At 49.9% G+C, this 27,144-nt stretch overlaps 1 protein-coding gene across 4 annotated transcripts in view; it reads left to right on the plus strand.

Moving 5' to 3' along the window:
- The first annotated feature begins 2,684 nt into the window (after window positions 1-2,684).
- ppp4cb (protein phosphatase 4, catalytic subunit b) overlaps window positions 2,685-27,144 on the plus strand; it is a 30,229-nt gene continuing 5,769 nt past the window's right edge. The window contains exons 1-5 of one of the 4 annotated variants that reach the window (XM_063063047.1): window positions 2,685-2,783; window positions 4,373-4,485; window positions 6,834-6,885; window positions 16,132-16,182; window positions 22,536-22,637. In XM_063063047.1, the coding sequence (XP_062919117.1) occupies window positions 4,388-4,485; window positions 6,834-6,885; window positions 16,132-16,182; window positions 22,536-22,637 (303 nt within the window). In that variant the 5' untranslated portion in view covers window positions 2,685-2,783; window positions 4,373-4,387. Of the gene's footprint in view, window positions 2,784-3,576; window positions 3,666-3,762; window positions 3,793-4,372; window positions 4,486-6,833; window positions 6,886-16,131; window positions 16,183-22,535; window positions 22,638-27,144 lie in introns of those variants that run through there. The other 3 variants (XM_063063046.1, XM_063063045.1, XM_063063048.1) reach the window with 3 other exon arrangements.

A 27,144-nucleotide genomic window follows, 5' to 3' on the forward strand; every position in this document is an offset into this window, starting at 1 on the left:
AGATTTCCCCTCAGCCTCCGATGCTCCAGAGAAAGTAACCTGTGTTTGTCCAGCCTCTCCTTACAGCTCAGGCCTCTAATCCAGGCAGCACCCTGCTGAACCTCCTCTGCACCCTCTCCAAATCCCCCACACCCTCTCCAAACCCTCCCGCACCCTCTCTGAAGGCCCCGCACCCTCTCTGAAGGCCCCGCACCCTCTCCGAAGCCCCCCACACCCGTACTGTAATGGGGTGGCCAGAACTGTACGTAGTAATCCAGATGGGGCCTGACCAGAGTTTTATAAAGCTGCAAGGTGAATTCCTGACTCTTGAACTCGACAAATAAGGGCAAACATGCCATGGCCCACCTTCGTCAGCCTGTCAACCTGTGCAGAAACTTTCATGGAGCTGTTGACATGGACACCTTGATTCCTCCATACATCAACACAGTTAGAGGTTCTGCTGTTAACAGTGCCCTCCCAAAGTACAACCCCTCACACTTGTCCAGGTTAAAACCCGTCTGCCATTTCCCTGCCTGTATCTATATCCCACTGTATCCTTTGGTAAATTGTCATGTACTGAGGTACAGTGAAAACCTTGTTTTGTACACCGTATATACAGATCAGTTTATCATGTCAGTACAAGAGAAATGCAGAATAAAGTGCAGGCAGACAATAAGGAGCAATGTCATAGGGGTAAATTGTGAGGTCCTTTCAACAGTCTTTTTGTGCAGGGTGGAAGGTGTCCTTTAGTTAATCTCCCCTCATTCCAGAGTGGAGTTTATTGTCAGGTCCAGGTGCGGGGAAAACTTACTTGGAGCAGCATCAGATACACAACTTTCACGGGATAAACATAAATTATACCCAATTTTTCTGGCCAAAAAATGAAGACAATTAGAAGAAACTCCATCGTATCACAAAGTGGTCAGGGTGTTTCCGTTCGGGGACAGTGACTCAGATTGTGCTGTTGGTTCAAGAACTGAACGGTTGAAGGGAAGTCACCGTTCCTGAACCTGGTGGTGTGGAACATCAGGCTTCTGTACCTCCTGCCCGAGGGGAGCTGCAGGAAGATGGCATAGCCCGGGTGGTGGGGATTTTGATGGTGGATGTTGCCTTCCTGAGGCAGCCCCTCCTGTGAGGACTAGTGATGGTCGGGAGGGAAGAGCCTATGATGTACTGGGCTGAATTTGTTCTGCTCTGCAGCTTCCAACGTTCCTGCACATTTGAATCGATGTCCCAGACTGTGATGTGACTAGTGTAACCAGATGTAACCATGATGTGCCCATGATCCATCAGTAGCAGAACAGTCAGTGCAATCGCTTTCAAGGTCTCCAGTACACAAGTGTAAAGGAGAACAAAATAATTGTTAGAGTGCAGCTCATGCACAAAATACACAATAATAAATACATGAGATAGTTTATTATACATTGATTGTATGTGAATAGAGTGATGCTAGGCCCAGGAGTGCCTAAACATAAGGTGCCAGGAGATGATAAAGTAGTGGTGGTTGGCGGTGTTGATCAACTTTTTGAGTTACTGCTGGTCTGGGTGGGATCTTTCATGATGTTACTGGCCCTTTTCCCGCACCTTTCTGTATATATATCTGGTAGGCTGGTGCTGGGTAGTTTCGTAGAGCCTTCCTGTCGTCACAGTGAACAGTGATGCAGCTTGTTGGGAAGCTCTGCTGTGCATCTATAGAACGACGTGAGTATGGATGTACGCAGTTCGATTTACAATGTCAGCAATCACTGATCGCAGTTCGATTCCTCCTGATGTCTGTAAGGAGTTTGGATATTCTTGGCGTAACTGTGTGGGTGCTCTGGTTTCCTCCCACATTCCAAAGATGTACGGGTTAGGGTTACACACTGGAAGCATAGCGACACTTACAGGCTGCCCCAGCACAGCCTTGGAGCATGTTGGTTGTTGAGGCAAAAGATGGATTTTAATGTATGTGTGACAAATGAAGCTAATCTTTAAAAAGATGCTGTCAAGAATCCACTGCTCCCTGCAGCTCGAAGGTATGCCTGCCGGTATTAGATATTTTCACCCTGGGGAAAAGATTCTGGCTGTCTACTCTATGCATCACATAATCTTATAAACCTCAACCTCCACCGTTCCAGAGAAAACAAGTTTGTCCAGCCTCTGCTTGCAGTTCATGCCCTCCAATCCAGGCAGCACCCTGGTGAACCTTTCCAAAGTCCCCACACCCTTCCTGTAGAGGGGTGATCAGTTCTGCTCACCCCCCCTGAAGGAAAGATTCCATTAACTTGCAAAAAGTGCATAGGAGATTTATGAGGATGTTCCAGGGACTGAGTTATGGAAAGAGGGTGGGCACGTTGGGACTTTATTAACAGTGTACGAGACTGAGGGGTGAACTTACAGAGGTGTATAAAACCATGAGGGGCACAGATAGGGTGAACATGCAGTCTCTTTCCCCAGGGTTACAGTGAGAGGGGAGAGATTTAATAATAATAGCAATAATAACTTATTTATCGAGCACTTTTCATAGACTGGTCTATAGTGGAATATAAAAATAAAAAAGATGTCAGTGAAAATCAAGGTTAAGTAAATCGGTTTCGAGCTTAGTTTAAAATAACCGTTTAAAAATGACGACTAAGTCTGCATTCCATACAGATTTGGGGAATGAATTTCACAGTTTAGGAGCGTGGTTGAAAAGGCTGCCCTGCCACTTATCCACAGAGGGAGACTGATGATGGCAGCAGGCCTCACAGTTCCAGCAGGATTACAAAACCAAAGCGAGTCGGTGATGTTCTCCGGTCCCCGACCAGGAAGAGCTTTAAAAACAAGTAAGAGAACTTTAACATCAATTTCTAAAGGACACAGGATAGCAGCGGCGTTTGGAACGAGTTGAAGTTTGTTAAGAATTTTGAACAGGGAGCCGAGCGGTAACTTTTTCACCCAGAGGGCTGTGGACAAAGCCGTCAGAAATTGGTTCAGGCAGGTGCATCAACCACATTTAAAGGGCACTCGGGCGAGTACATGGGTAGGAAAGGTTTAGGGAAAGATGGGCCAAATGAGACTGGCCTAGAAGGGGGAATCTGCGATCGCACCCACAGGATGGGCCGAAGGGTCCTATTGATCCTGTCCTGGTGCGGGGCAACAGGGAGTCCCATTGGCTCCACTTTGTGCCCCTCAACAAGATGGCGTAGCCAGCCACAGTTAGATCATTGGCTCCAGTTTGCAGCCCTCAAGAAGATGTCCGGAACTGAGCGAGAATCATCAACTTTATCAGTCTCTTAAAGAGATGGCGCCGACCCACTTCACGGCTTCCATCCCCACTCCCTGTCTCGGTGTGGTTCGGCTTCATGGCCTGTCCCTCAACAACATGGCGCCGACAAGCTGGCGTTCCCGTCTGCTTCTGTCCTCAAAAAGATGGCTCCGATCTGCAACCCAATTTCCAAAAGATGTTTCCTGCCCCTTAACGGGACGGAGCCAGCCTCCAGACCGGAATCTCATTGGCTGCCCCTTTCCTTCTGTCCTCAACAAGATGGCGGACACATATCACGTGATCGAACCGCTGCCCGGCGGAGTGCGGGAGCAGGCGCGCGGCCGGGAGCCGGAGCTGCGCCTGCGCAACGATCCTCCGGAACCGGCCGGAAGTGGCGCCGCCGCGCGGGTTGTTGGTGGTCGGAGGGAGCGGCGGTCGGGGAGGGAGCGGAGGGAGGGAGGTGAGGGAGCGCCTCGGGACAGGGAGCACGGAGGAAGGACTGAGGGATGGGACGTCAGGGAGGGTGGGGGAGCGTTTTAAGGAGGAGGGACCAGGAAGGGAGTCATTTGGGGGAAGCACTGCCTCAGGTAGCCGGAGAGACCCGACGGGGGAGGGGGGGGAGGGGGAGAGGGGGAGAGGGGGAGGGAGGGAGGGAGGGAGGGAGGGAGGGGGAGGGAGGGAGGGAGGGAGGGAGGGGGAGGGAGGGAGGGAGGGAGGGAGGGGGAGGGAGGGAGGGAGGGAGGGGGAGGGAGAGGGAGGGAGGGAGGGGGAGGGAGGGAGGGAGGGGGAGGGAGGGAGGGAGGGAGGGAGGAGAGAGGGGGAGGGGAGGAGGGGGGAGGGAGGGGGAGGGGGAGAGAGGGGGAGGGGAGGAGGGGGGAGGGGAGGAGGGGGGAGGGGAGGAGGGGGGAAGGGAGGAGGGGGGAGGGGAGAGAGGAGGGAGGGTGTGTTGTGCTAGTGGTCGGTGGGAAAGGGAAGGAGGGCTGAGGTAGGGGGAGGGGGGAGAGTTTGTGAAGGAGTTGAAGGAATTGGGGTGTGGGGAGGGAAGGGGGAGGGATGTCGAGTGGTATCTGTGATGGAAGGGTTCTGGGGAAAGGGGAGATGTTCCCGCCCTCTCCTCAGCTCCTCAGACTCTTATCCCTGTCTAACCACTTCCCTCTTGTTCCCCAGGTCACTCTCTGCGCCATGACTGAGATCAGTGACCTGGATCGCCAGATTGAACAACTCCGCCGCTGTGAACTCATCAAAGAAAATGAAGTCAAAGCCTTGTGTGCAAAGGCCAGGTACGTCCAACCCCGGGAGTGTGTGATGGGACGGTGTGGAGGGAGATTCACTCTGTGTCTGACCCCGGGAGTGTGTGATGGGACGGTGTGGAGGGAGATTCACTGTGTGTCTGACCCCGGGAGTGTGTGATGGGACGGTGTGGAGGGAGATTCACTCTGTGTCTGACCCCGGGAGTGTGTGATGGGACGGTGTGGAGGGAGATTCACTGTGTGTCTGACCCCGGGAGTGTGTGATGGGACGGTGTGGAGGGAGTTTCACTCTGTGTCTGACCCCGGGAGTGTGTGATGGGACGGTGTGGAGGGAGATTCACTCTGTGTCTGACCCCGGGAGTGTGTGATGGGACGGTCTGGAGGGAGATTCACTCTGTGTCTGATCCCGGGAGTGTGTGATGGGACGGTGTGGAGGGAGATTCACTCTGTGTCTGACCCCGGGAGTGTGTGATGGGACGGTGTGGATGGAACTTCACTGTGTGTCTGACCCCGGGAGTGTGTGATGGGACGGTGTGGAGGGAGTTTCACTCTGTGTCTGACCCCGGGAGTGTGTGATGGGACGGTGTGGAGGGAGATTCACTCTGTGACTGACCCCGGGAGTGTGTGATGGGACGGTGTGGAGGGAGATTCACTCTGTGACTGACCCCGGGAGTGTGTGATGGGACGGTGTGGATGGAACTTCACTGTGTGTCTGACCCCGGGAGTGTGTGATGGGACGGTGTGGAGGGAACTTCACTGTGTGTCTGACCCCGGGAGTGTGTGATGGGACGGTGTGGATGGAACTTCACTGTGTGTCTGACCCCGGGAGTGTGTGATGGGACGGTGTGGAGGGAGATTCACTCTGTGTCTGACCCCGGGAGTGTGTGATGGGATGGTGTGGAGGGAGATTCACTCTGTGTCTGACCCCGGGAGTGTGTGATGGGACGGTGTGGAGAGAGATTCACTCTGTGTCTGACCCCGGGAGTGTGTGATGGGACGGTGTGGAGGGGGATTCACTCTGTGTCTGACCCCGGGAGTGTGTGATGGGACAGTGGGGATGGAGATTCGCTCTGTGTCTGACCCTGGGAGTGTGTGATGGGACGGTGTGGAGGGAGATTCACTCTGTGTCTGACCCTGGGAGTGTGCGATGGGACGGTGTGGAGGGAGTTTCACTCTGTGACTGACCCCGGGAGTGTGTGATGGGATGGTGTGGAGGGAGTTTCACTCTGTGTCTGACCCCGGGAGTGTGTGATGGGACGGTGTGGAGGGAGTTTCACTCTGTGTCTGACCCCGGGAGTGTGTGATGGGACGGTCTGGAGGGAGATTCACTCTGTGTCTGACCCCGGGAGTGTGTGATGGGACGGTGTGGAGGGAGTTTCACTCTGTGTCTGACCCCGGGAGTGTGTGATGGGACGGTGTGGAGGGAGTTTCACTCTGTGTCTGACCCCGGGAGTGTGTGATGGGACGGTGTGGAGGGAGCTTCACTCTGTGTCTGATCCCGGGAGTGTGTGATGGGATGGTGCGGAGGGAGATTCACTCTGTGTCTGACCCCGGGAGTGTGTGATGGGACGGTGTGGAGGGAGCTTCACTCTGTGTCTGATCCCGGGAGTGTGTGATGGGATGGTGCGGAGGGAGATTCACTCTGTGTCTGACCCCGGGAGTGTGTGATGGGACGGTGCGGAGGGAGATTCACTCTGTGTCTGACCCCGGGAGTGTGTGATGGAGGGTGTGTCACTCTGTGTCTGACCCCGGGAGTGTGTGATGGAGGGTGTGTCACTCTGTGTCTGACCCCGGGAGTGTGTGATGGGACGGTGTGGAGGGAGATTCACTCTGTGTCTGACCCCGGGAGTGTGTGATGGGACGGTGTGGAGGGAGTTTCACTCTGTGTCTGACCCCGGGAGTGTGTGATGGGACGGTGTGGAGGGAGATTCACTCTGTCTGACCCCGGGAGTGTGTGATGGGACGGTGTGGAGGGAGTTTCACTCTGTGTCTGACCCCGGGAGTGTGTGATGGAGGGTGTGGAGGGAGATTCACTCTGTGTCTGACCCCGGGAGTGTGTGATGGGACGGTGTGGAGGGTGTGTCACTCTGTGTCTGACCCCGGGAGTGTGTGATGGGACGGTGTGGAGGGAGATTCACTCTGTGTCTGACCCCGGGAGTGTGTGATGGGACGGTGTGGAGGGAGTTTCACTCTGTGTCTGACCCCGGGAGTGTGTGATGGGACGGTGTGGAGGGAGATTCACTCTGTCTGACCCCGGGAGTGTGTGATGGGACGGTGTGGAGGGAGTTTCACTCTGTGTCTGATCCCGGGAGTGTGTGATGGGACGGTGTGGAGGGAGTTTCACCCAGTGTCTGATTATTCATTCTGTCTGTTTGCAGGGAGATTCTGGTTGAAGAGAGTAACGTGCAACAGGTTGATTCCCCGGTCACTGTGAGTGAACTTCTTTGTCGATGTTTTTAATTGACGAGCAATTTGATGAAGGGTATCAAGAGGCTGAATGCTTACAGGCTTTTTCCGGAGGTTGGGTAAGAGTAGAACTAGTAGTCATATGTTCAGGATGAGAGGTGAAATATATAAAGGTCACCTGAGGGGGGAACTTCTTCATTCAGTGGGTGGTGAGATCGTGGATCAAACTGCTAACGCAAGTTTTCGATGTGGAATCGATTGAATTCGGGCTGGTATGGACTAGATGGGCTGAAGGACCAGTTGCTATGTAGCACTTTTTTTCTAGATTTCTACATGGCTGAACATGTTTATTGTTTATCAGAACTGCAAAGGGACTTGCGAGTCATCACGCAGGTTTCCCTTTCCTGCAAGTTGGGTTGGTGCTGAGGAGGGCAGATGTAAGATTTTCATTAATTATGAGAGGACTCAGATATGAAACCAAGGATGTAATGTTGGGGCTTTATAAGGCATTGGTCAGACCACACGGAGCAGTTTTTGGCCGCTTATCTGAAAAAGGATTTGCTGGCGTTGGAGAGGGTCCGGAGGATTACAAGAATGATCCGGCAATGAAAGGTTAAGGTACGCGTTGCTTTTGATAGCTGTGGGCCTGTACTTGCCAGAGTTTAGAGGAATCTTATTGAAACCTATTGAATTTTGGAAGGCCTAGATAGAGTGGATGTGGAGAGGATATTTCCTGTATTGGGGGGGTCTAGGACCCAGAGGGCACAGCATCACAATGGAAGGATGTCTGTTTGGGACAAAGATAAGGAAATTCTTTAGCCAGAGAGTGGTGAATCTGTGGAATTTATTGTCACAGACAGCTGTGGAGTCCAAGTCATTGGGTATATTTAAAGTGCAGGTTAATACAGGGGTGGCCAACCTTTTGCATTCCATGCGTCAGTTTTTTCATGCACAAGTTCAGATGCGCCGTGCAACTCTTGTACCCCCATTCAGTTCTTGTAAGAATATGCTAATATAGAGATACGGGTGGCCCCCGTTTTCTGAACATTCGCTTTACGACACCTCGCTGTTACAAAAGACCTACATTAGTTACCTGTTTTCGCTAACAGACGGTGTTTTCACTGTTACGAAAAAAGGCAGCGCACACCCGAACAGCCAAGCTCCTCCCTCGGAACTGCATTTTAGCTGCCATTGCTTAAATACGTGCTTTGTCTCGATTTATTTTGTGCATCCATTAACAAGATGAGTTCTAAGGTATCGGAAAAGTCTAAAAGAGCTCGTAAGGGTGTTACACTTAGCATAAAACTAGACAGAATTAAGCGTTTTGATTGTGGTGAACGAAGTAAGGACATTGTCTGTGTGTTGAACTTGCCTGCGTCCACCATTCACACTATTTATACACAGAAAGAATTTTGAAAGCTGCCGATGTTACTGTTGGTTCTGCTCGTAGCAAAGTGGTCTCTCTTAGTCGGCGTCTAATAATGGATAAAATGGTAAGTCTATTGCTTGAGTGGATTGATGGGTGTACAAAGCGTGGTGTTCTGTTAAGTATTCTTATACTTAAGGAGAAATCAGCCAGTCTTTTTAATAAGCTGAAACAGAAAGCTCTGGACGATGGTGATGAAAGTGGAATTTAAAGGTAGTCATGGGTGGTTTGATCGGGTTCTGTGGCGAGGGCAGCTTCATAGTTTAAGCAGTGGTCCCCAACCTCCGCGAAGAACGCAGCGGTAGTCGGGACGCACACAGCACATCTTTAAGAAAAAAGGCGAAATAAACAAGCTAATTAATTAGGTGCCACCCAGCACATAAATGTCAGCCCAGATCAGAGGCGATTGCTGATTGCATCAGGTGGTTATTCGTATAAGCAAGTGTTTAACTGTGACAAAACTGCAATTTATTGGAGTCTTCCCGATTCCGGTAAGTGAAACTACACTGTACACACATTATTTCTACTTTATATAGGCTGTGTATTTTTATGTGTTATTTGGTATGATTTGGCAGCTTCATAGTTTAAAGGTTACTGGAGAGAGTGTTTCTGCCGAGAGCGCTTGCGCCGTGTTTTTGCTGAGAACACTTCCGTGAGATTTTCGCTATACTAGACCAGCGGTCCCCAACTACCGGACCGCAAAGCATGCGTTACCGGGCTGCGAAGAAACGATATGATTTGACGATATGAGTCAGCTGCACCTTTCCTCATTCCCTGTCACGCCCACTGTTGAGCTTGAACGCACGCGAGGTCATTACCCGCTCGTCGTCCATGTCAGCACGGGAAGGAGATCAACTCCTCAAACTTGCAAATGACAGCGGGCTGAGGAGTATGTTTGACATAACATCTCTGCCGGCATTCTGGATCAAAGTCAAGGCTAAATATCCTGAGATAGCCACGAAAGCACCGAAAACATTGCTTCCATTTTCAACATATCTCTGCAATGAATGCAACGGAAACTAAATTGCGGAATAGACTGGACATAAGGAATCCCCTTCGAGTATCGCTGTCTCCCATCAGCCCTCGATAGGACCGTCTTGTTGCAGGGAAACAAGCCCAGGGCTCCCACTGGTTCAGCGATATTGGTGTGTTGCAATGATTTTATATGTTCATACAGGGAAAACGTGGTGTGTTTAATATCCAAACGTTACTTAAAATGTTATGATGCTACTGACTTACAAGTGACTTATACAACCATATAACAATTACAGCACGGAAACGGGCCATCTCTGCCCTTCTAGTCCGTGCCGAACGCTAGTCTCACCTCGTCCCACCGACCTGCACTCAGCCCACAACCCTCCATTCCTTTCCTGTTCATATACCCATCCAGTTTTTCTTTAAATGATAATATCGAAGCTGCCTCTACCACTTCTACTGGAAGTTCGATCAACACTTACTTCAAGCTCCCCTGTCCTCCCCGATAATTGACTTATCACTATATTCATGCGAGGAAAATATGCGCTGTGTGTTTAATATCAAATTCGTTAGATAAACCCTATTAGAAACAAAATTGAGTGTATTAGCCACTTATCACCTATATTGCGTTCGTGATTAACACCCCCCTGAACAGAATCACCAAAAACGATTTGTAGAAAGAAAATTGGCATGTACACGCTTACGCAAATCACGCATGCGCACTGGTGCTTGTAGTCTTCCTCGGGGTAAACGCAATGTATTTGACTGCTACTCTTGTTTGTTGGCAACCCTACCCCCCCCCACCCCCCCGGTCAGTCGGTCAGCAAGAATATTGTCAATATGAAACCGGTCCGCAGTGCGAGAAAGGTTGGGGACCCCTGCACTAGACAGTGCTGCAGAAAAGTATTTCTACTTTATATAGGCTGCGTATTTATCAAGTCATTCCTGCTTTTACTATATGTTTCTGTTATTTTAGGTTTTATGTGTTATTTGGCATGATTTTGCAGGTTATTTTTTGGGTCTGGGAACGCTGAAAATTTTTTCCCATATTAATAAATGGTAATTGCTTCTTCACTTTACGACATTCCGGCTTACGAACCATTTCATAGGAATGCTCTACGTTCGGATAGCGGGGGAAACCTGTAATTATTGATTTAACATAAAAACAAGACAAACATTACTTACCTTAATGAGACTTCTAACAAATATATTTTGTCTTCTTTTGATTTCTTCCTTTTTCTTAATCACATATTCTTTCTGTAACTCAGACCCAAGCACTAGCTTCAGTTTTCCTTTTATTTCAGTCTGATGTTGTGTTCTATTAAGATCATGTCTTCTATTATGTGAGAAAGTGCTTTCACAAATAATGTACAATGGTTTTCCTGCTGGACCCGCTATAAATAAGAACTTATTTTCCCTCTGTTCATTGAATTCATGCTTACTATCGCTTTCTGCTTTTCTTTTGCTCATTTTCTTTTGCACTGATGGGTAACTGAATGTAAAAACAAGGGTTTATTTTCGAAAAAGTACAAAACTGCAGGTGTTCATGAAGGACGAACAAAGCACAACTCCGTAGCGCACGAGCGTCAATTGTAAACTGACTGGCAAAACCCTGCGACTCACCGCTGGTGCAGACGCCCGGCGCCTGAGGATCAATCAAGTATCAAACGTGTGTTGAACCGTTGTGGAACGACTGCAGAACAAACGTCCTTCTTTCCTAGTTTGACTGATTGAACAGTTTTTAAAATTGGAAACAGATTACTGTGAAAGAAGATAACATTTGCCAAAAGATGTCCAGGAAATAATAAAATCGCTAAAAATGATTGCTAAGTTTTAGATTTATTCTCAGTAAAACCCATTTCTAGCTCTAAGCTACTTGAATTCCTGTTATAGATTTTTTTTCTACAAATCGGTTTTTGGTTAATACTTTTTGCATGAGTAAGCTTACTTTTTTATTATTATCACTGGGGTGCAATACGCCACTTCTAGTCATCCAATGCGCCATAGGTTGGCCATCCCTGGGTTAATAGATTCTTGATTAATCAGGGTGTTAAAAGTTACAGACAGAAGGAGGGTTGAGAACAATAATAAATCGCTCATGATGGAATGGTGAAGCAGACTCGATGGGCTGAATGGCCTGATTCTCTTCCTCTGACTTGTGGTCTCAATGAAGCAACAACTGTACTAAGTGATGAAAGGGTTAACAAAACCACAGTCTAAAACAGTGCAGATGATGGAAATGGTAACAAGTCCCACACCCTTCTGGTGGTTGTGACTCCGATATAAGATGACTGCTTGGAATCTCTGACATAACTCCCCTCCCTCCTATTTTCTCCCTTCAATCACCTTAAAATGATGCCTCTTGGGAAAGTCTGGCTGTGCACTCTATTCTTCTTAGCATCTTGGGTCTCTGTTTTCTGCTGCCTGTTAACGCCGCATCTGCGTTCAGCTCTTCCTTCACGGTGTCGGTATCTTCCTCTCGGTTTTCACTGCTGTCAGTCGTGGAGACTCAGGAATACAGTCGCACTCAGATGTGGAAGGATTCTTCATTGCTCTTTCTGTAACAATTTTGTTTCATCAGTCAGGGTTGTTGGCCCTGAACTGAAGCCCCGAACTTGGAGGACCGCTGGACCACTCCTAGTCTGACCTCTACCCTTTGACCTGTTTGGCATGGATGACCGTACCAAGAGCCAAAGCATAAAGCCCTGACTCCAGCCAACATTGCTGTCTTGGGGCCGTTGAGGCACGCGAGCTTCCACACCCTGTGACAAGGTTAGGGTCCTATTGAGCACCATTATCGCATTCCTCCGGCATTTGTTCAGGCTGCTCCGGATTTCCAGCATCTGCAGATTCTCTTATGTTCATAGCTACAAGACTACATCTGTTTCTTTACCATATCGTAACACAGTAAACAGCAGAGGAACCCAGCAGGACAGACAGCATCTATAAATGGTCACTATTTCTTCATGAGGGAGGATTTCATATTTTCCACTGAAATGGACCAACCTATTCCTGAAAAACCAGTTTCCTCCTTGCTGACAGTCAACTCACGGATGAGTGCTGTACTCTCTCTACACCTCTGTGTGGCTAGGCACAGCCTGAACACCATCTGTAAGTTTGCTGAGGACAGCACTGTTGGAGGGATTTCAGATGGCGTCAGGTGAGAGATAGATCAGCTGGTTGATTGGTGTTGCAACAACAATCTCGCATCTAACGTCAGAAAGAGCAGGAGATTGTGGACGAGGAAGGGCAGACTGGGAGAACAAACACTAATCCTCACCAAGGGATCAATGGTGGAAAGGGCGAGCAGCTTCAAGTTCCCGGATGTGATCATTTCAGAGGATTTGTCCTGGGCTTAGTACATTGATCACATCACAGTGAAAGTCTGTGAGGCCTCTACTTCGTGAGGAGATTTGGTTTGTCATCCAGTAATACTGGATGAACAAACAGATCATCAATCTGCTGTGGGTCAGAACAGTGACTTCCAGGTCTGTCAACCAAGTCAATAGAAGAGGTCCAGGTATGACCTTTGGAAAGCTGTTTCACATGCAAGGTGGCAATTCCAGATCAAACTTGAATCACGGAAGAACACTCGACGACTGTGGCTAGGTTTGAATCCATGCAAAGCATCCAGCCCAGGCCGTGTACCTGACTGAGGACTAAAGACCTGTGCTGATCGACTGGCTGGAGTGCTCATTGAGATCTTTAACCTCTGGCTTTGGCAGTCTGCAGGCTTCAATTATACCAGAGCCTAATAACACGGTGACCTGCCTCAGTGACTTGTCCAGCAGCGCTTACATCCACAGTGATGAAGTGCTTTGAGAGGTTGGTGATGGAACAGCCGGAGGAGTGGCTTTGATCCACGCCAGTTTGCCTACCGGTGCTACAGGTCCACCGCAGTTGCCATTTCACTGGCTCTTCACTCAACCCTGGGACATCCAGACAGTGAAGGGACATGCATCAGGATGCTCTTCATTGACTACAGCTCACCATTCAACACTATATTCCTCTTCAAAACTAATCAATAACCTCTTGTACAACTAGATCCTCAACCTCCTCACTTGCAGACCCAGTCAGCTTCGATTAGCAATGGCCACCACAAGGCTGTGTGCTTAGCCCCCGCTCTATTTGCTTTACACTTACGACTGTGAAGATAAGCACAGCTCCAACAGAACATAGAACATAGAATAGTACAGCACAGTACAGGCCCTTTGGCCCACAATGTTGTGCTGACCCTCAAACCCTGCCTCCCATATAATCCCCACCTTAAATTCCTCCATATACCTGTCTAGTAGTCTCTTAAACTTCACTAGTGTATCTGCCTCCACCACTGACTCAGGCAGTGCATTCCACGCACCAACCACTCTCTGAGTAAAAAACCTTCCTCTAATATCCCCCTTGAACCTCCCACCCCTTACCTTAAAGCCATGTCCTCTTGTATTGAGCAGTGGTGCCCTGGGGAAGAGGCACTGGCTATCCACTCTATCTATTCCTCTTATTATCTTGTACACCTCTATCATGTCTCCTCTCATCCTCCTTCTCTCCAAAGAGTAAAGCCCTAGCTCCCTTAATCTCTGGTCATAATGCATACTCTCTAAACCAGGCAGCACCCTAGTAAATCTCCTCTGTACCCTTTCCAATGCTTCCACATCCTTCCATGTTCGAGTTTGCTGATGACAGCACACTGTGGGCCAAATCAAAGATGGTGATGAACCAGCACAGGGGAGAGAGATTGGAAACCTGCCTGAGTGGTGCCATAACAACCACCTTGTCAATGACAATAAACGAGGACTAACTGTCCTCATAATCTAATCTAATCTATGTCAGCAAGACCAAAGAACTGATTATTGTCTTCCGGAGGAAGAAAGCAGAGGTCCATGAGTCAGTCCTCATCGAGGTGGAGAGGGTCAGTAAATTTCGATTCCTCGGTGTTATCATTTGAGGGCCCAGCATATAAGTGCCAATAGGAAGAAACTACAGCAGTGCCTCTACTTTCTTAAAAGTTTTCAAAGATTCAGCTTCTCATCTGAAACTTCAACAAACTTGTATAGATGTGTGGTGGAGAGTATGCTGACTGGCTCCATTACGGCCTGGTATGGAATCACCAATGCCCTTGCATGGAAAATCCTACAAAAAGTAGTGGATACGGCCCGGTCCATCATGGGTAAAGCTGTCCCCACCATTGAGTATGTCTGGACGGAGTGTTGTCACAGGAAAAAAACATCCGTTGTCAAGGAACCGCACCATCTTTTCTCACTGCTGCCATCGGGAAGGAGGTACAGGAGCCTCGGGGCCCTCACTACCAGGATCAGGAGCAGTGATTACCCCTCAACCATCAGACACTGGAACCAGAGGGGGGTCACTTCACTCCCCCAACACTGACCTGATTCCACAACCCATAGGCTCGACAACTCATAGTCTTAATATTTATAATTTATTAATGCATTATTATTTTGTATTTTCCCGTCTTGTATTTGTAAATTTTTTTTCCTTTTGTGAATTGGTTGTTTTTCTGTGTTTGTAGTTTCTCACTGATTCTATTTCCTTTGCCTGTACTGTAAATGCCTGCAAGGAAGTGACTCTCAGGGTTGTGTGTGCTGACATGTATGTGCTTGGGTAATAAATTCACTTTGAGCTTGGAAGACTGGCAAATTCCCGCAGACGTCCGGTGGAGAGCATTCTGACTGGTTGCAGGCTCGTCCAGCCAGCCGTGTCCTGTAACGAGGACGTCTTCACGAGGGACTAAAGACCCTCACCATCTGGGCCACGTCACTGGGGAGGAGCCCGGACACCAACAGATTTCTAAATGGTCCATGAACAAACATTACCTCGTTAATTTGCTCTTTATTGATCCTGTTTATTTTTATATATTCTTTTGGAATTTATTTTATTTTTTTGTGTACTGCACTGCATTGTTGCTGCAAAACAGCAAACCTCCATAAGATGTGGGAGCAAATTAGGCCAGTCGGCCACGGAGTCTGTTCTGCCGTTTGATCATAGCTGAGCCTCGCTCTCCTGCCTTCTCACTGCAACGTGACTAATCATGAACCTCTGCTTTAAATATACCCACTGACTTGCCTGAGGCAACGAATTCAACACATTTCCTCAGCTCCATTCTAAAGCGACATCCCTCTATTAGAAGTTGTGGCCTCTGGTCCCAGACTTCCCCCCACTATAGGAAACATCGGCTCGACATCCTCTCTATGTAAATTTCATGGTCACTTTATTGATTCCCTCCTGTACCTAATAAAGTGTCACTGAGTGTATGTTCATGGTCTGCTGCTGTAGTCCATCCACTTCAAAGTTCAATGTGTTGTGCATTAAGGCATGCTGATCTGTACACCTCTGCTCTAACGTGTGGTTATTTGAGTTACTGTCACCTTCCTGTCAGCTTGAACCAGTCTGGCCATTTTCCTCTGATCTCTCTCATGAGCAAGGAGTTTTCTCCCACAGAACTGCCTCCTACCGAATGTGTTTTTTGTTTCTCGCACCATTCTCTGTAAGCTTGAGAGACTGTTGTGTGTGAAAATCCCTGGAATTCATCAGTTTCTGAGATACTCAAAACACTCATCTGACACCAACAATCATTCTACAGTCAAGGTCACTTAGATCACATTTCTTCCCCAATTCTGACATTTGGTCTGAACAACAACTGATCCTCTTGACCATGTCTGCATGCTTTTATGCATTGAGTTGCTGCCATGTGATTGGCTGATTAGATATTTATATTAATGAGTGGGTGTATGTAATAAAATGGCTACTGAGTGTATAATCCTAATTAACAGGTTTGTTCATTATGAGAACTGAATAGACTAACCCTAACAGAAAAACGGGTCTTTTTTTAACCCTCTCTTCACTTTCACCCACAGGTCTGCGGAGACATTCATGGGCAGTTCTATGACCTGAAAGAGTTATTCCGGGTGAGTCCAGTATCCTTCCCTTTTGCCTGCAGTTTGACACCCACACCCCCTCCAAATTAAACTTCCCTTCCTCCGCCACCTCCTCTCACCCGCCATCCACCGTGCTTTGACCCCCACCCAGCCATCCAGGTCTCCCCCTTTCTCACTCCCACTGCTCTCTCCCTGGACTCATCTCTCCAGAGTCTACACTGTACCTAGCCTCTGCCTCCGGTTCTCCGACCTGCGCTCACTCACCCTGATCGTCTCCGCGCTGCCCTCTGATTTCGGGTCTCCCCACCTCCGGAGACTCTACCCTCGCTCTTACCCTCTGGGTCCCCATGCTCACCCTCCCACACTCTGAACCCGCGGGTCTCCCCATTTTCCCTGTGTCTTACCTGTCTTCTCCCCAGCGGCTCCGTTGGCTCTCCCTCACCTTGTGTCCCCCCCCCACTACCTACTACCTGCCAGTCTGCCTCCCACTCTGTACCACCACAATACCCCAATGACATAGGGAGGAAAAGGGATGAGGTCCTGAAAGGAGAATATAGGGAGTTGAGAAAAAGGACCGCAAAGGTAGTAATCTCGGGATTACTGCCTGTGCCACGTGACAGTGAGAGTAGGAATGCGATGAGGTGGAGGATAGATGCGTGGCTGAGGGATTGGAGCAGGGGGCAGGGATTCAAGTTTTTGGATCATTGGGACCTCTTTTGGCGCAGGTGTGACCTGTACAAAAAGGACAGGTTACACTTGAATCCTAGGGGGACCAATATCCTGGCAGGGAGATTAGCGGGGGCTACTGAGGTGACTTTAAACTAGAATGGTTGGGGGGTGGGAATCAAATTAAAGAGGCTAGGCGTGAGGAGGTTAGTTCACAACAGGGGGATGGGAACCAGTGCAGAGAGACAGAGGGGTGTAAAGTGAGGGTAGAAGCAAAAAGTACTAAGGAGAAAAGTAAAAGTGGCAGGCCGACAAATCCAGGGCAAGCATTAAAAAGGGCCACTTTTCAACATAATTGTATAAGGGCTAAGAGAGTTGTAAAAGAGCGCCTGAAGGCTTTGTGTGTCAATGCAAGGAGCATTCGTAATAAGGTGGATGAATTGAAAGTGCAGATTGTTATTAATGATTATGATATAGTTGGGGTCACAGAGACATGGCTCCAGGGTGACCAAGGATGGGAGCTCAATGTTCAGGGATATTCAATATTCAGCAGGGATAGACATAGAAACATAGAAAATAGGTGCAGGAGTAGGCCATTCGGCCCTTCGAGCCTGCACTGCCATTTATTATGATCATGGCTGATCATCCAACTCAGAACCCCGCCCCAGCCTTCCCTCCATACCCCCTGATCCCTTTAGCCACAAGGGCCATATCTAACTCCCTCTTAAATATAGCCAATGAACTGGCCTCAACTGTTTCTTGTGGCAGGGAATTCCACAGATTCACCACTCTCTGTGTGAAGAAGTTTTTCCTAATCTCGGTCCTAAAAGGCTTCCCCTCTATCCTCAAACTGTGGCCCCTTGTTCTGGACTTCCCCAACATCGGGATTTTATACGTTTCAATCAGATCCCCCCTCAATCTTCTAAATTCCAACGAGTACAAGCCCAGTTCATCCAGTCTTTCTTCATATGAAAGTCCTGCCATCCCAGGAATCAATCTGGTGAACCTTCTTTGTACCCCCTCTATGGCAAGGATGTCTTTCCTCAGATTAGGGGACCAAAACTGCACACAATACTCCAGGTGTGGTCTCACCAAGGCCTTGTACAACTGCAGTAGTACCTCCCTGCTCCTGTACTCGAATCCTCTCGCTATAAATGCCAGCATACCATTCGCCTTTTTCACCGCCTGCTGTACCTGCATGCCCACTTTCAATGACTGGTGTATAATGACACCCAGGTCTCGTTGCACCTCCCCTTTTCCTAATTGGCCACCATTCAGATAATAATCTGTTTTCCTGTTTTTGCCACCAAAGTGGATAACTTCACATTTATCCACATTAAATCCACGTCTTCTGCCCCTTAGTGTTACGCAGCTCTACCCATATCGATTCCACATCTTCCCGGCTTATGTCCTTCCTTTCTATTGCGTTAATCTCTTCTTTAACCAGCAACGCCACCCCACCTTCCCTTCCTTCATGTCTATCCCTCCTGAATATTGAATATCCCTGAACGTTGAGCTCCCATCCCTGGTCACCCTGGAGCCATGTCTCTGTGATCCCAACTATATCATAATCATTAATAACAATCTGCACTTTTAATTCATCCACCCTGTTACGAATGCTCCTTGCATTGACACATAAAGCCTTCAGGTGCTCTTTTACAACTCTCTTAGCCCTTATACAATTATGTTGAAAAGTGGCCCTTTTTAATGCTTGCCCTGGATTTGTCGGCCTGCCACTTTTACTTTTCTCCTTAGTACTTTTTGCTTCTACCCTCACTTTACACCCCTCCGTCTCTCTGCACTGGTTCCCATCCCCCTGTTGTGAACTAACCTCCTCACGCCTAGCCTCTTTAATTTGATTCCCACCCCCCAACCATTCCAGTTTAAAGTCACCTGAGTAGCCCCCGCTAGTCTCCCTGCCAGGATATTGGTCCCCCTAGGATTCAAGTGTAACCCGTGAAGGAAGGGGAGGTGGGGTGGCGTTGCTGGGTAAAGAAGAGATTAACGCAATAGAAAGGAAGGACGTAAGCCGGGAAGATGTGGAATCGATATGGGTAGAGCTGCGTAACACTAAGGGGCAGAAGACGCTGGTGGGAGTTGTGTACAGGCCACCTAACAGTAGTAGTGAGGTCGGAGATGGTATTAAACAGGAAATTAGAAATGTGTGCAATAAAGGAACAGCAGTTATAATGGGTGACTTCAATCTACATGTAGATTGGGTGAACCAAATTGGTAAAGGTGCTGAGGAAGAGGATTTCTTGGAATGTATGCGGGATGGTTTTTTGAACCAACATGTCGAGGAACCAACTAGAGAGCAGGCTATTCTGGACTGCGTTTTGAACAGTGAGGAAGGGTTAATTATCAATCTTGTTGTGAGAGGCCCCTTGGGTAAGAGTGACCATAATATGGTGGAATTCTTCATTAAGATGGAGACTGACATAGTTAATTCAGAAACAAAGGTTCTGTACTTAAAGAGGGGTAACTTTGAAGGTATGAGACGTGAATTAGCTAAGGTAGACTGGCAAATGACACTTAAAGGATTGACGGTGGATATGCAATGGCAGGCATTTAAAGGTTGCATGGATGAACTACAACAATTGTTCATCCCAGTTTGGCAAAAGAATAAATCAAGGAAGGTAGTGCACTCGTGGCTGACAAGAGAAATTAGGGATAGTATCAATTCCAAAGAAGAAGCATACAAATTAGCCAGAGAAAGTGGCTCACCTGAGGACTGGGAGGAATTCAGAGTTCAGCAGAGGAGGACAAAGGGCTTAATTAGGAAGGGGAAAAAAGATTATGAGAGAAAACTGGCAGGGAACATAAAAACGTAAAAGCTTTTATAGATATGTAAAAAGGAAAAGACTGGTAAAGACAAATGTAGGTCCCCTACAGACAGAAACAGGTGAATTGATTATGGGGAGCAAGGACATGGCAGACCAATTGAATAATTACTTTGGTTCTGTCTTCACTAAGGAGGACATAAATAATCTTCCAGAAATAGTAAGGGACAGAGGGTCCAGTGAGATGGAGGAACTGAGTGAAATACATGTTAGTAGGGAAGTGGTGTTAGGTAAATTGAAGGGATTGAAGGCAGATAAATCCCCAGGACCAGATGGTCTGCATCCTGGAGTGCTTAAGGAAGTAGGCCAAGAAATAGTGGATGCATTAGTGATAATTTTTCAAAACTTGTTAGATTCTGGACTAGTTCCTGAGGATTGGAGGGTGGCTAATGTAACCCCACTTTTTAAAAAAGGAGGGAGAGAGAAACTGGGGAATTATAGACCGGTTAGCCTAACGTCGGTGGTGGGGAAACTGCTGGAGTCAGTTATCAAGGATGTGATAACAGCACATTTGGAAAGTGGTGAAATGATCGGACAAAGTCAGCATGGATTTGTGAAAGGAACATCATGTCTGACGAATCTCATAGAATTTTTTGAGGATGTAACTAGTAGAGTGGATAGGGGAGAACCAGTGGATGTGGTATATTTGGATTTTCAAAGGGCTTTTGACAAGGTCCCACACAGGAGATTAGTGTGTAAACTTAAAGCACACGGTATTGGGGGTAAGGTATTGGTGTGGGTGGAGAATTGGTTGGCAGACAGGAAGCAAAGAGTGGGAATAAACGGGACCTTTTCAGAATGGCAGGCAGTGACTAGTGGGGTACCACAAGGCTCAGTGCTGGGACCCCAGTTGTTTACAATATATATTAATGACTTGGATGAGGGAATTAAATGCAGCATCTCCAAGTTTGCGGATGACACGAAGCTGGGTGGCAGTGTTAGCTGTGAGGAGGATGCTAAGAGGATGCAGGGTGACTTGGATAGGTTGGGTGAGTGGGCAAATTCATGGCAGATACAATTTAATGTGGATAAATGTGAAGTTATCCACTTTGGTGGCAAAAATAGGAAAAACAGATTATTATCTGAATGGTGGCCGATTAGGAAAAGGGGAGGTGCAACGAGACCTGGGTGTCGTTATACACCAGTCATTGAAAGTGGGCATGCAGGTACAGCAGGCGGTGAAAAAGGCAGATGGTATGCTGGCATTTATAGCGAGAGGATTCGAGTACAGGAGCAGGGAGGTACTACTGCAGTTGTACAAGACCTTAGTGAGACCACACCTGGAGTATTCCGCCACCTCCAACGGGATCCCACCACTAAGCATATCTTTCCCTCCCCCCCTCTCTCTGCATTCCGCAGGGATCGCTCCCTACACAACTCCCTTGTCCATTCGTCCCCCCCATCCCTCCCCACTGATCTCCCTCCTGGCACTTATCCGTGTAAGCGGAACAAGTGCTACACATGCCCTTACACTTCCTCCCTTACCACCATTCAGGGCCCCAAACAGTCCTTCCAGGTGAGGCATCACTTCACCTGTGAGTTGACTGGGGTGATATACTGCATCCGGTGCTCCCGATGTGGCCTTTTATATATTGGTGAGACCCGACGCAGACTGGGAGACCGCTTTGCTGAACATCTACGCTCTGTCCGCCAGAGAAAGCAGGATCTCCCAGTGGCCACACATTTTAATTCCACATCCCATTCCCATTCTGACATGTCTATCCACGGCCTCCTCTACTGTAAAGATGAAGCCACACTCAGGTTGGAGGAACAACACCTTATATTCCGTATGGGTAGCCTCCAACCTGATGGCATGAACATTGACTTCTCTAACTTCCGCTAGGCCCCACCTCCCCCTCGTACCCCATCTGTTACTCTTTTTTATGCACACATTCTTTCTCTCACTCTCCTTTTTCTCCCTCTGTCCCTCTGAATATACCTCTTGCCCATCCTCTGGGTCACCCACCCCCCTTGTCTTTCTTCCCGGACCTCCTGTCCCATGATCCTCTCGTATCCCCTTCTGCCTATCACCTGTCCAGCTCTCGGCTCTATCCCTCTCCCTCCTGTCTTCTCCTATCATTTTGCATCTCCCCCTCCCCCTCCAGCTTTCAAATCCCTTACTCACTCTTCCTTCAGTTAGTCCTGACGAAGGGTCTCGGCCTGAAACGTCGACTGTGCCTCTTCCTATAGATGCTTCCTGGCCTGCTGCATTCACCAGCAACTTTGATGTATGTTGCTGGAGTATTGTGTGCAGTTTTGGTCCCCTAATCTGAGGAAAGACATCCTTGCCATAGAGGGAGTACAAAGAAGGTTCAGCAGATTGATTCCTGGGATGGCAGGACTTTCATATGAAGAAAGACTGGATGAACTGGGCTTGTACTCGTTGGAATTTAGAAGATTGAGGGGGGATCTGATTGAAACGTATAAGATCCTAAAGGGATTGGACAGGCTAGATGCAGGAAGATTGTTCCCGATGTTGGGGAAGTCCAGAACGAGGGGTCACAGTTTGAGGATAGAGGGGAAGCCTTTCAGGACCGAGATTAGGAAAAACTTCTTCACACAGAGAGTGGTGAATCTGTGGAATTCTCTGCCACTGGAAACAGTTGAGGCCAGTTCATTGGCTATATTTAAGAGGGAGTTAGATATGGCCCTTGTGGCTACGGGGGTCAGGGGGTATAGAGGGAGGGCTGGGGCGGGGTTCTGAGTTGGATGATCAGCCATGATCATAATAAATGGCGGTGCAGGCTCGAAGGGCCGAATGGCCTACTCCTGCACCTATTTTCTATATCCTTTCCCTGCCCTCTCCCCAGCAGTACACTGGCTCCTACTGACCTGTCATTTGCTCTCTCTGTCTCTCTCTTGCCCTCCCTCCCTTAGGTTGGGGGAGATGTACCAGAAACAAACTATCTGTTCATGGGTGACTTTGTGGACCGAGGCTTCTACAGTGTAGAAACATTCCTCCTGCTCCTCGCTCTGAAGGTGAGGGAGCCTCGCCATGAGTCCGAGATCGGGAATGCGTGATGGGATGGTGTGGAGGGAGTTTCACTCTGTGTCTCACCCTGGGAGTGTATGATGGGACGGTGTGGAGGGAGTTCCACTCTGTGTCTGACCCCGGGAGTGTGTGATGGGACGGTGTGGAGGGAGTTTCACTCTGTGTCTGACCCCGGGAGTGTGTGATGGGACGGTGTAGAGGGAGATTCACTCTGTGTCTGACCCCGGGAGTGTGTGATGGGACGGTGTGGAGGGAGTTTCACTCTGTGTCTGACCCCGGGAGTGTGTGATGGGACGGTGTGGAGGGAGTTTCACTCTGTGTCTGACCCCGGGAGTGTGTGATGGGACGGTGTGGAGGGAGTTTCACTCTGTGTCTGACCCCGGGACTGTGTGATGGGACGGTGTGGAGGGAGATTCACTCTGTGTCTGACCCCGGGAGAGTGTGATGGGATGGTGTGGAGGGAGAGTCACTGTGTGTCTGATCCTTTTTTTTTAAACAAAATTCTTTATTACAATGTCAGTGCCATACAATATGTACAAAAAACAGTGACTAACACATTTACTTAACTACAAACAGACAATACATCTTAAGCCAATATATTGCCATCCTCATCAATGATGGCACTTACACCCCGCGGAGCCCAACGGTCCCGGAACACCTCTACGGTCGCCGTGGACTGTGCGTATTCCTTTTCAATGTTCACCCGGGCACGAACATACCCGCTAAACATAGCCAGGCAGTCCGTCTGGAGAGAACCTTCTGCCACCCTTTTCCATGAGCCACGAATGGCAATTTTCGCCAGCCCCAGGAGCAAGTTGACAAGGACATCCTCATCCCTCTGTGCCCCCCTCCTTACTGGATGACCATATATGAATAGGGTGGGACTGAAATGCAACCAGAAGGCGAGAAGCAGCCCACGCAAATACGCGAAAAGGGGCTGCAGCCTCACACACTCCACGTACATGTGGTACACGGTCTCCTCCAGCAGAAGTGACACGCGGCTGGGAGATCCGTGTACTGACTAAAGAACTTATTGCAGGGCACCGCTTTGTGCAGCACCCTCCAGCCGAGATCCCCAAGGTGCATGGGGAGGACTCCCTTGTAAAGGGACTTCCATTGGGGACCCCCCTCACCTCCAGGTGGAAAGACCGACCGCCATGGCGTGTCGGGACGGTGGACAAAGGCTAGGAAGTGGAGGGTGTGGAGCAGCAGCCCATAAAGGTACCTCCTGCCTGCATCCCTGAATGGGATTGTGGGTGTCGATGAAAGACGGCTCAAGTTGTGTGGATTCGTCTCTCGGGTAAGGCTGCGGGGCCTGGGCCCGACGAGCAGCTCAGCCTGAGTCGATCCACACACCTGAGCCGCACCGACATCTGCTGAGGTAGGGCAAGGGTCGGCCAGGACCCCACCCTCTGCCAGAGGAGGGGATTCCCGGCCTGAGGCAACCATGTTCCAGACTCTCAGTAGGTCCTGATAGAAGCCTGGCAGCCTCTGCAAAGCAGCACGGCTGACGCCTGCCGGTGGTAGCTGCATATCTTCGTGAAGGCAGCAGCCCCTCCGGAGGAAGAAAGTCGCCAACACGTGCCACCTGGGAGGGCGCTCGGCGTACAGGAATCTCTGCAGAGTCCTGAGGCGGAGAGCCGCCAGTCGTGTGCGTACACACACCAGCGACTGTCCGCCCTCTCCTACTGGGAGACTCAGAACCGCTGCAGAGACCCAGTGTTTCCTGTTTCCCCAGTAGAAGTCCACCAGCTTCCTCTGCATTCTCGCGACAAAAGGTGCGGGGGGGCCAAGGTGACCATCCGGTACCACAACATGGAGGCCACCAGCTGGTTTATGACCACCACCCTGCCTCGATAGGAAAGCACCCTGAGAAGGCCTGACCAGCGCCCTAGCCGGACCATGACCTTTGTCTCCAGGTCCTGCCAGTTCGCCAGCCAGGTCTCCCCAGAAGGACTCAGGTAGACCCCCAGATAGAGAAGGCGTCTGGTGCTCCACTCAAAAGCTCTCATCTCCTCCGGCAGGGAGTCCACCTGCCACTGGCCGACTAAGAGTCCGGAACATTTCGCCCAGTTGATCCTCGCGGAGGATGCCGCCGAGAAAACATCTTGGCACTCGCGCATCCTCCGCAGGTCACAGGGGTCTGTCATCATGAGGAGTACGTCATCGGCGTAGGCCGAGAGGACGACCTCCATGTCCGGTTCGCGCAGAACCAGACCTGTCAGCCTTCACCGAAGAAGGCTGAGGAATGGCTCGACACAGATCACATACAGTTGACCGGACATGGGGCACCCTTGACGCACACCTCTTCGGAAGTGGATAGGTCCTGTCAGTGATCCGTTAATCTTAACTGGGCACTCTGCGGCAGAGTACAGGAGCCGAACTCGGGCCACAAGTGTGGTCCGAGCCCAAAAGCCTGCAGGGTGCCCAGCAGGAAACTGTGGTCCACCCGGTCAAACGCCTTCTCCTGGTCAAGAGAAAGAAACGCTGCCGGGGTCCCAGTCTCCTGGAGTAGGTGGATCAGGTCCCGTACTAGGTGGACATTGTCCTGGATGGAGCGGCCCGGGACTGTGTAAGATTGGTCAGGATGGACCACCTGTCCAATTACCGAACCCAGACGGTTGGCCATTGCCCGGGCGAAGATCTTGTAGTCCGCGCACAAGAGGGAGACCGGCCGCCAGTTCTTTAGCAGGCGGAGGTCTCCCTTCTTGGGCAGTAGGACCACAACAGCTCTTCGCCATGAGAAGGGCATTTCTCCAGTGGCTAGGCTCTCCCCTAGGGCAAGGCTGTAATCATCCCCCAGGACATCCCAAAAAGCCTGATAAAACTCAACACTCAGTCCATCCAAACCAGGGGACTTGCCCCTCCGGAGTTGCCGAAGGGCAGTGGACAGCTCCTCCCGAGTCAGGGGGGCGTCCAGACGCACTGCGTCCTCTGGGCTGACCTTAGGCAAATCCTTCCAGACCTCATTACACGCCTCCGCATTTGACGGATCAGGCGAGAATAAGGACCGATAGAATGAACGGACTTCGTTGTTAATTCCATCAGGGTCCGTGATGGAGGAGCCATCGGCAGCCAGCAGCTCCACTAGCTGCTTCTGAACTCCCCGCCACCTCTCCAACGAGTAGAAGAAGGGTGAGCCACGGTCCAAATCCTGCAGCATTTGGATCCGTGACCTCACGTACGCACCTCGGGACTACTGAAGCTGCAGGTTCCTTAGTGCGTCCTTCTTCTCCTGGTATTCCTGCCACAGCTGCTGGTCTCCAGCGGTCGGACCGAGGCGGGACTCCAGGTCAAGCAACGCTCTCTCAAGCCACTCAACCTCAGAGCCCCGCCTCTTTGTCGACCCCCTAGTGTACTCCCGGCATAAAAACCAGATGTGGGCTTTGCCCACATCCCACCATAGCCGTAGGGAGCAGAACTCTCTCCGCCTCTCCTTCCAGGAGACCCAGAACGCTCGGAACGAATCCCGGAATCGGCTGTCCTCCAGCAGCCGGTTGTTAAAATGCCAATACCCGGATCCCACCCGAGGGTGTAGTGGAATAAATTCCATCCACACAAGGTGATGATCCGAGCACGACACTGGCCGCATGGAGGACGCCGACACGCGGGAGGCATAGGCCCGAGAGATGTAAATGCGGTCTATCCTGGAACCTCCTTCTCTAGACCTTCTCGAGAAGGCGCTAGAGTTGGGGTGAAGATTCCGCCAGCTGTCCACCAAGTCAAAGGAGCCGACTAGCTCCTTTAACTTTTTTGCTGATGCTGGGTCACGTTGGAGGCCCGATCGGTCCACCGCCTCGAGGGTGCAATTGAAGTCTCCCCCGAGGATGACGCAGTCCCCAGGATCGATGGAGCTCAGCAGGGTGGACAGCTGGCAGAATAGGCGTGTCTGCATCACACCGCGCCTGGGAGCGTACACATTGATAAAATGCAATGGTATGCCATCCAGGCGCACAACCAGGTGGAGCAGACAGCCGGGCACAACGTCCTGGACTCTTTCAATTACTGGCTGGAAGGTCGGGGCCAACAGGATCGCCACCCCGCTAGAAATGGAGCTGAGGTGGCTCATGTAGACCCTGCCCTGCCACTCCAGGAGCCAAGCAGACTCGTCCCCAGGGATGGTATGGGTTTCCTGCAGGAAACTCACCGTATACTGCCCATCCCTGAGGACTGAGAGATTGTTATGCCTGCGAAGAGGACCCCTGCTGCCGTTTACATTGAGACTAGCTATGGTAAGCTTCATGGCGGGAGCACACAAGGTCTCAGCAGCTGTGCCCATTCCGGTGAGAGCGGAGGCGCCTTCCACCACACTGTCCGGAAAGAAAGCAAGGATACCTTTTGCTTTCCGGGCTCGAGCGGTACCAGCAACACCCTGTGACCCACCATCCCCCGTTGGAGCGAGGCTGCTTCTCCCTCTGATGTCCCTTACTAGGTCATCCAGGAAAGATTTTAGTTGCCGTCTGTCGTTCCCCACCACCGCATTCCTCTTTCCCT

Source organism: Mobula hypostoma, chromosome 11, assembly GCF_963921235.1.
Source record: "Mobula hypostoma chromosome 11, sMobHyp1.1, whole genome shotgun sequence".
Lineage (NCBI taxonomy): Eukaryota > Metazoa > Chordata > Chondrichthyes > Myliobatiformes > Myliobatidae > Mobula > Mobula hypostoma.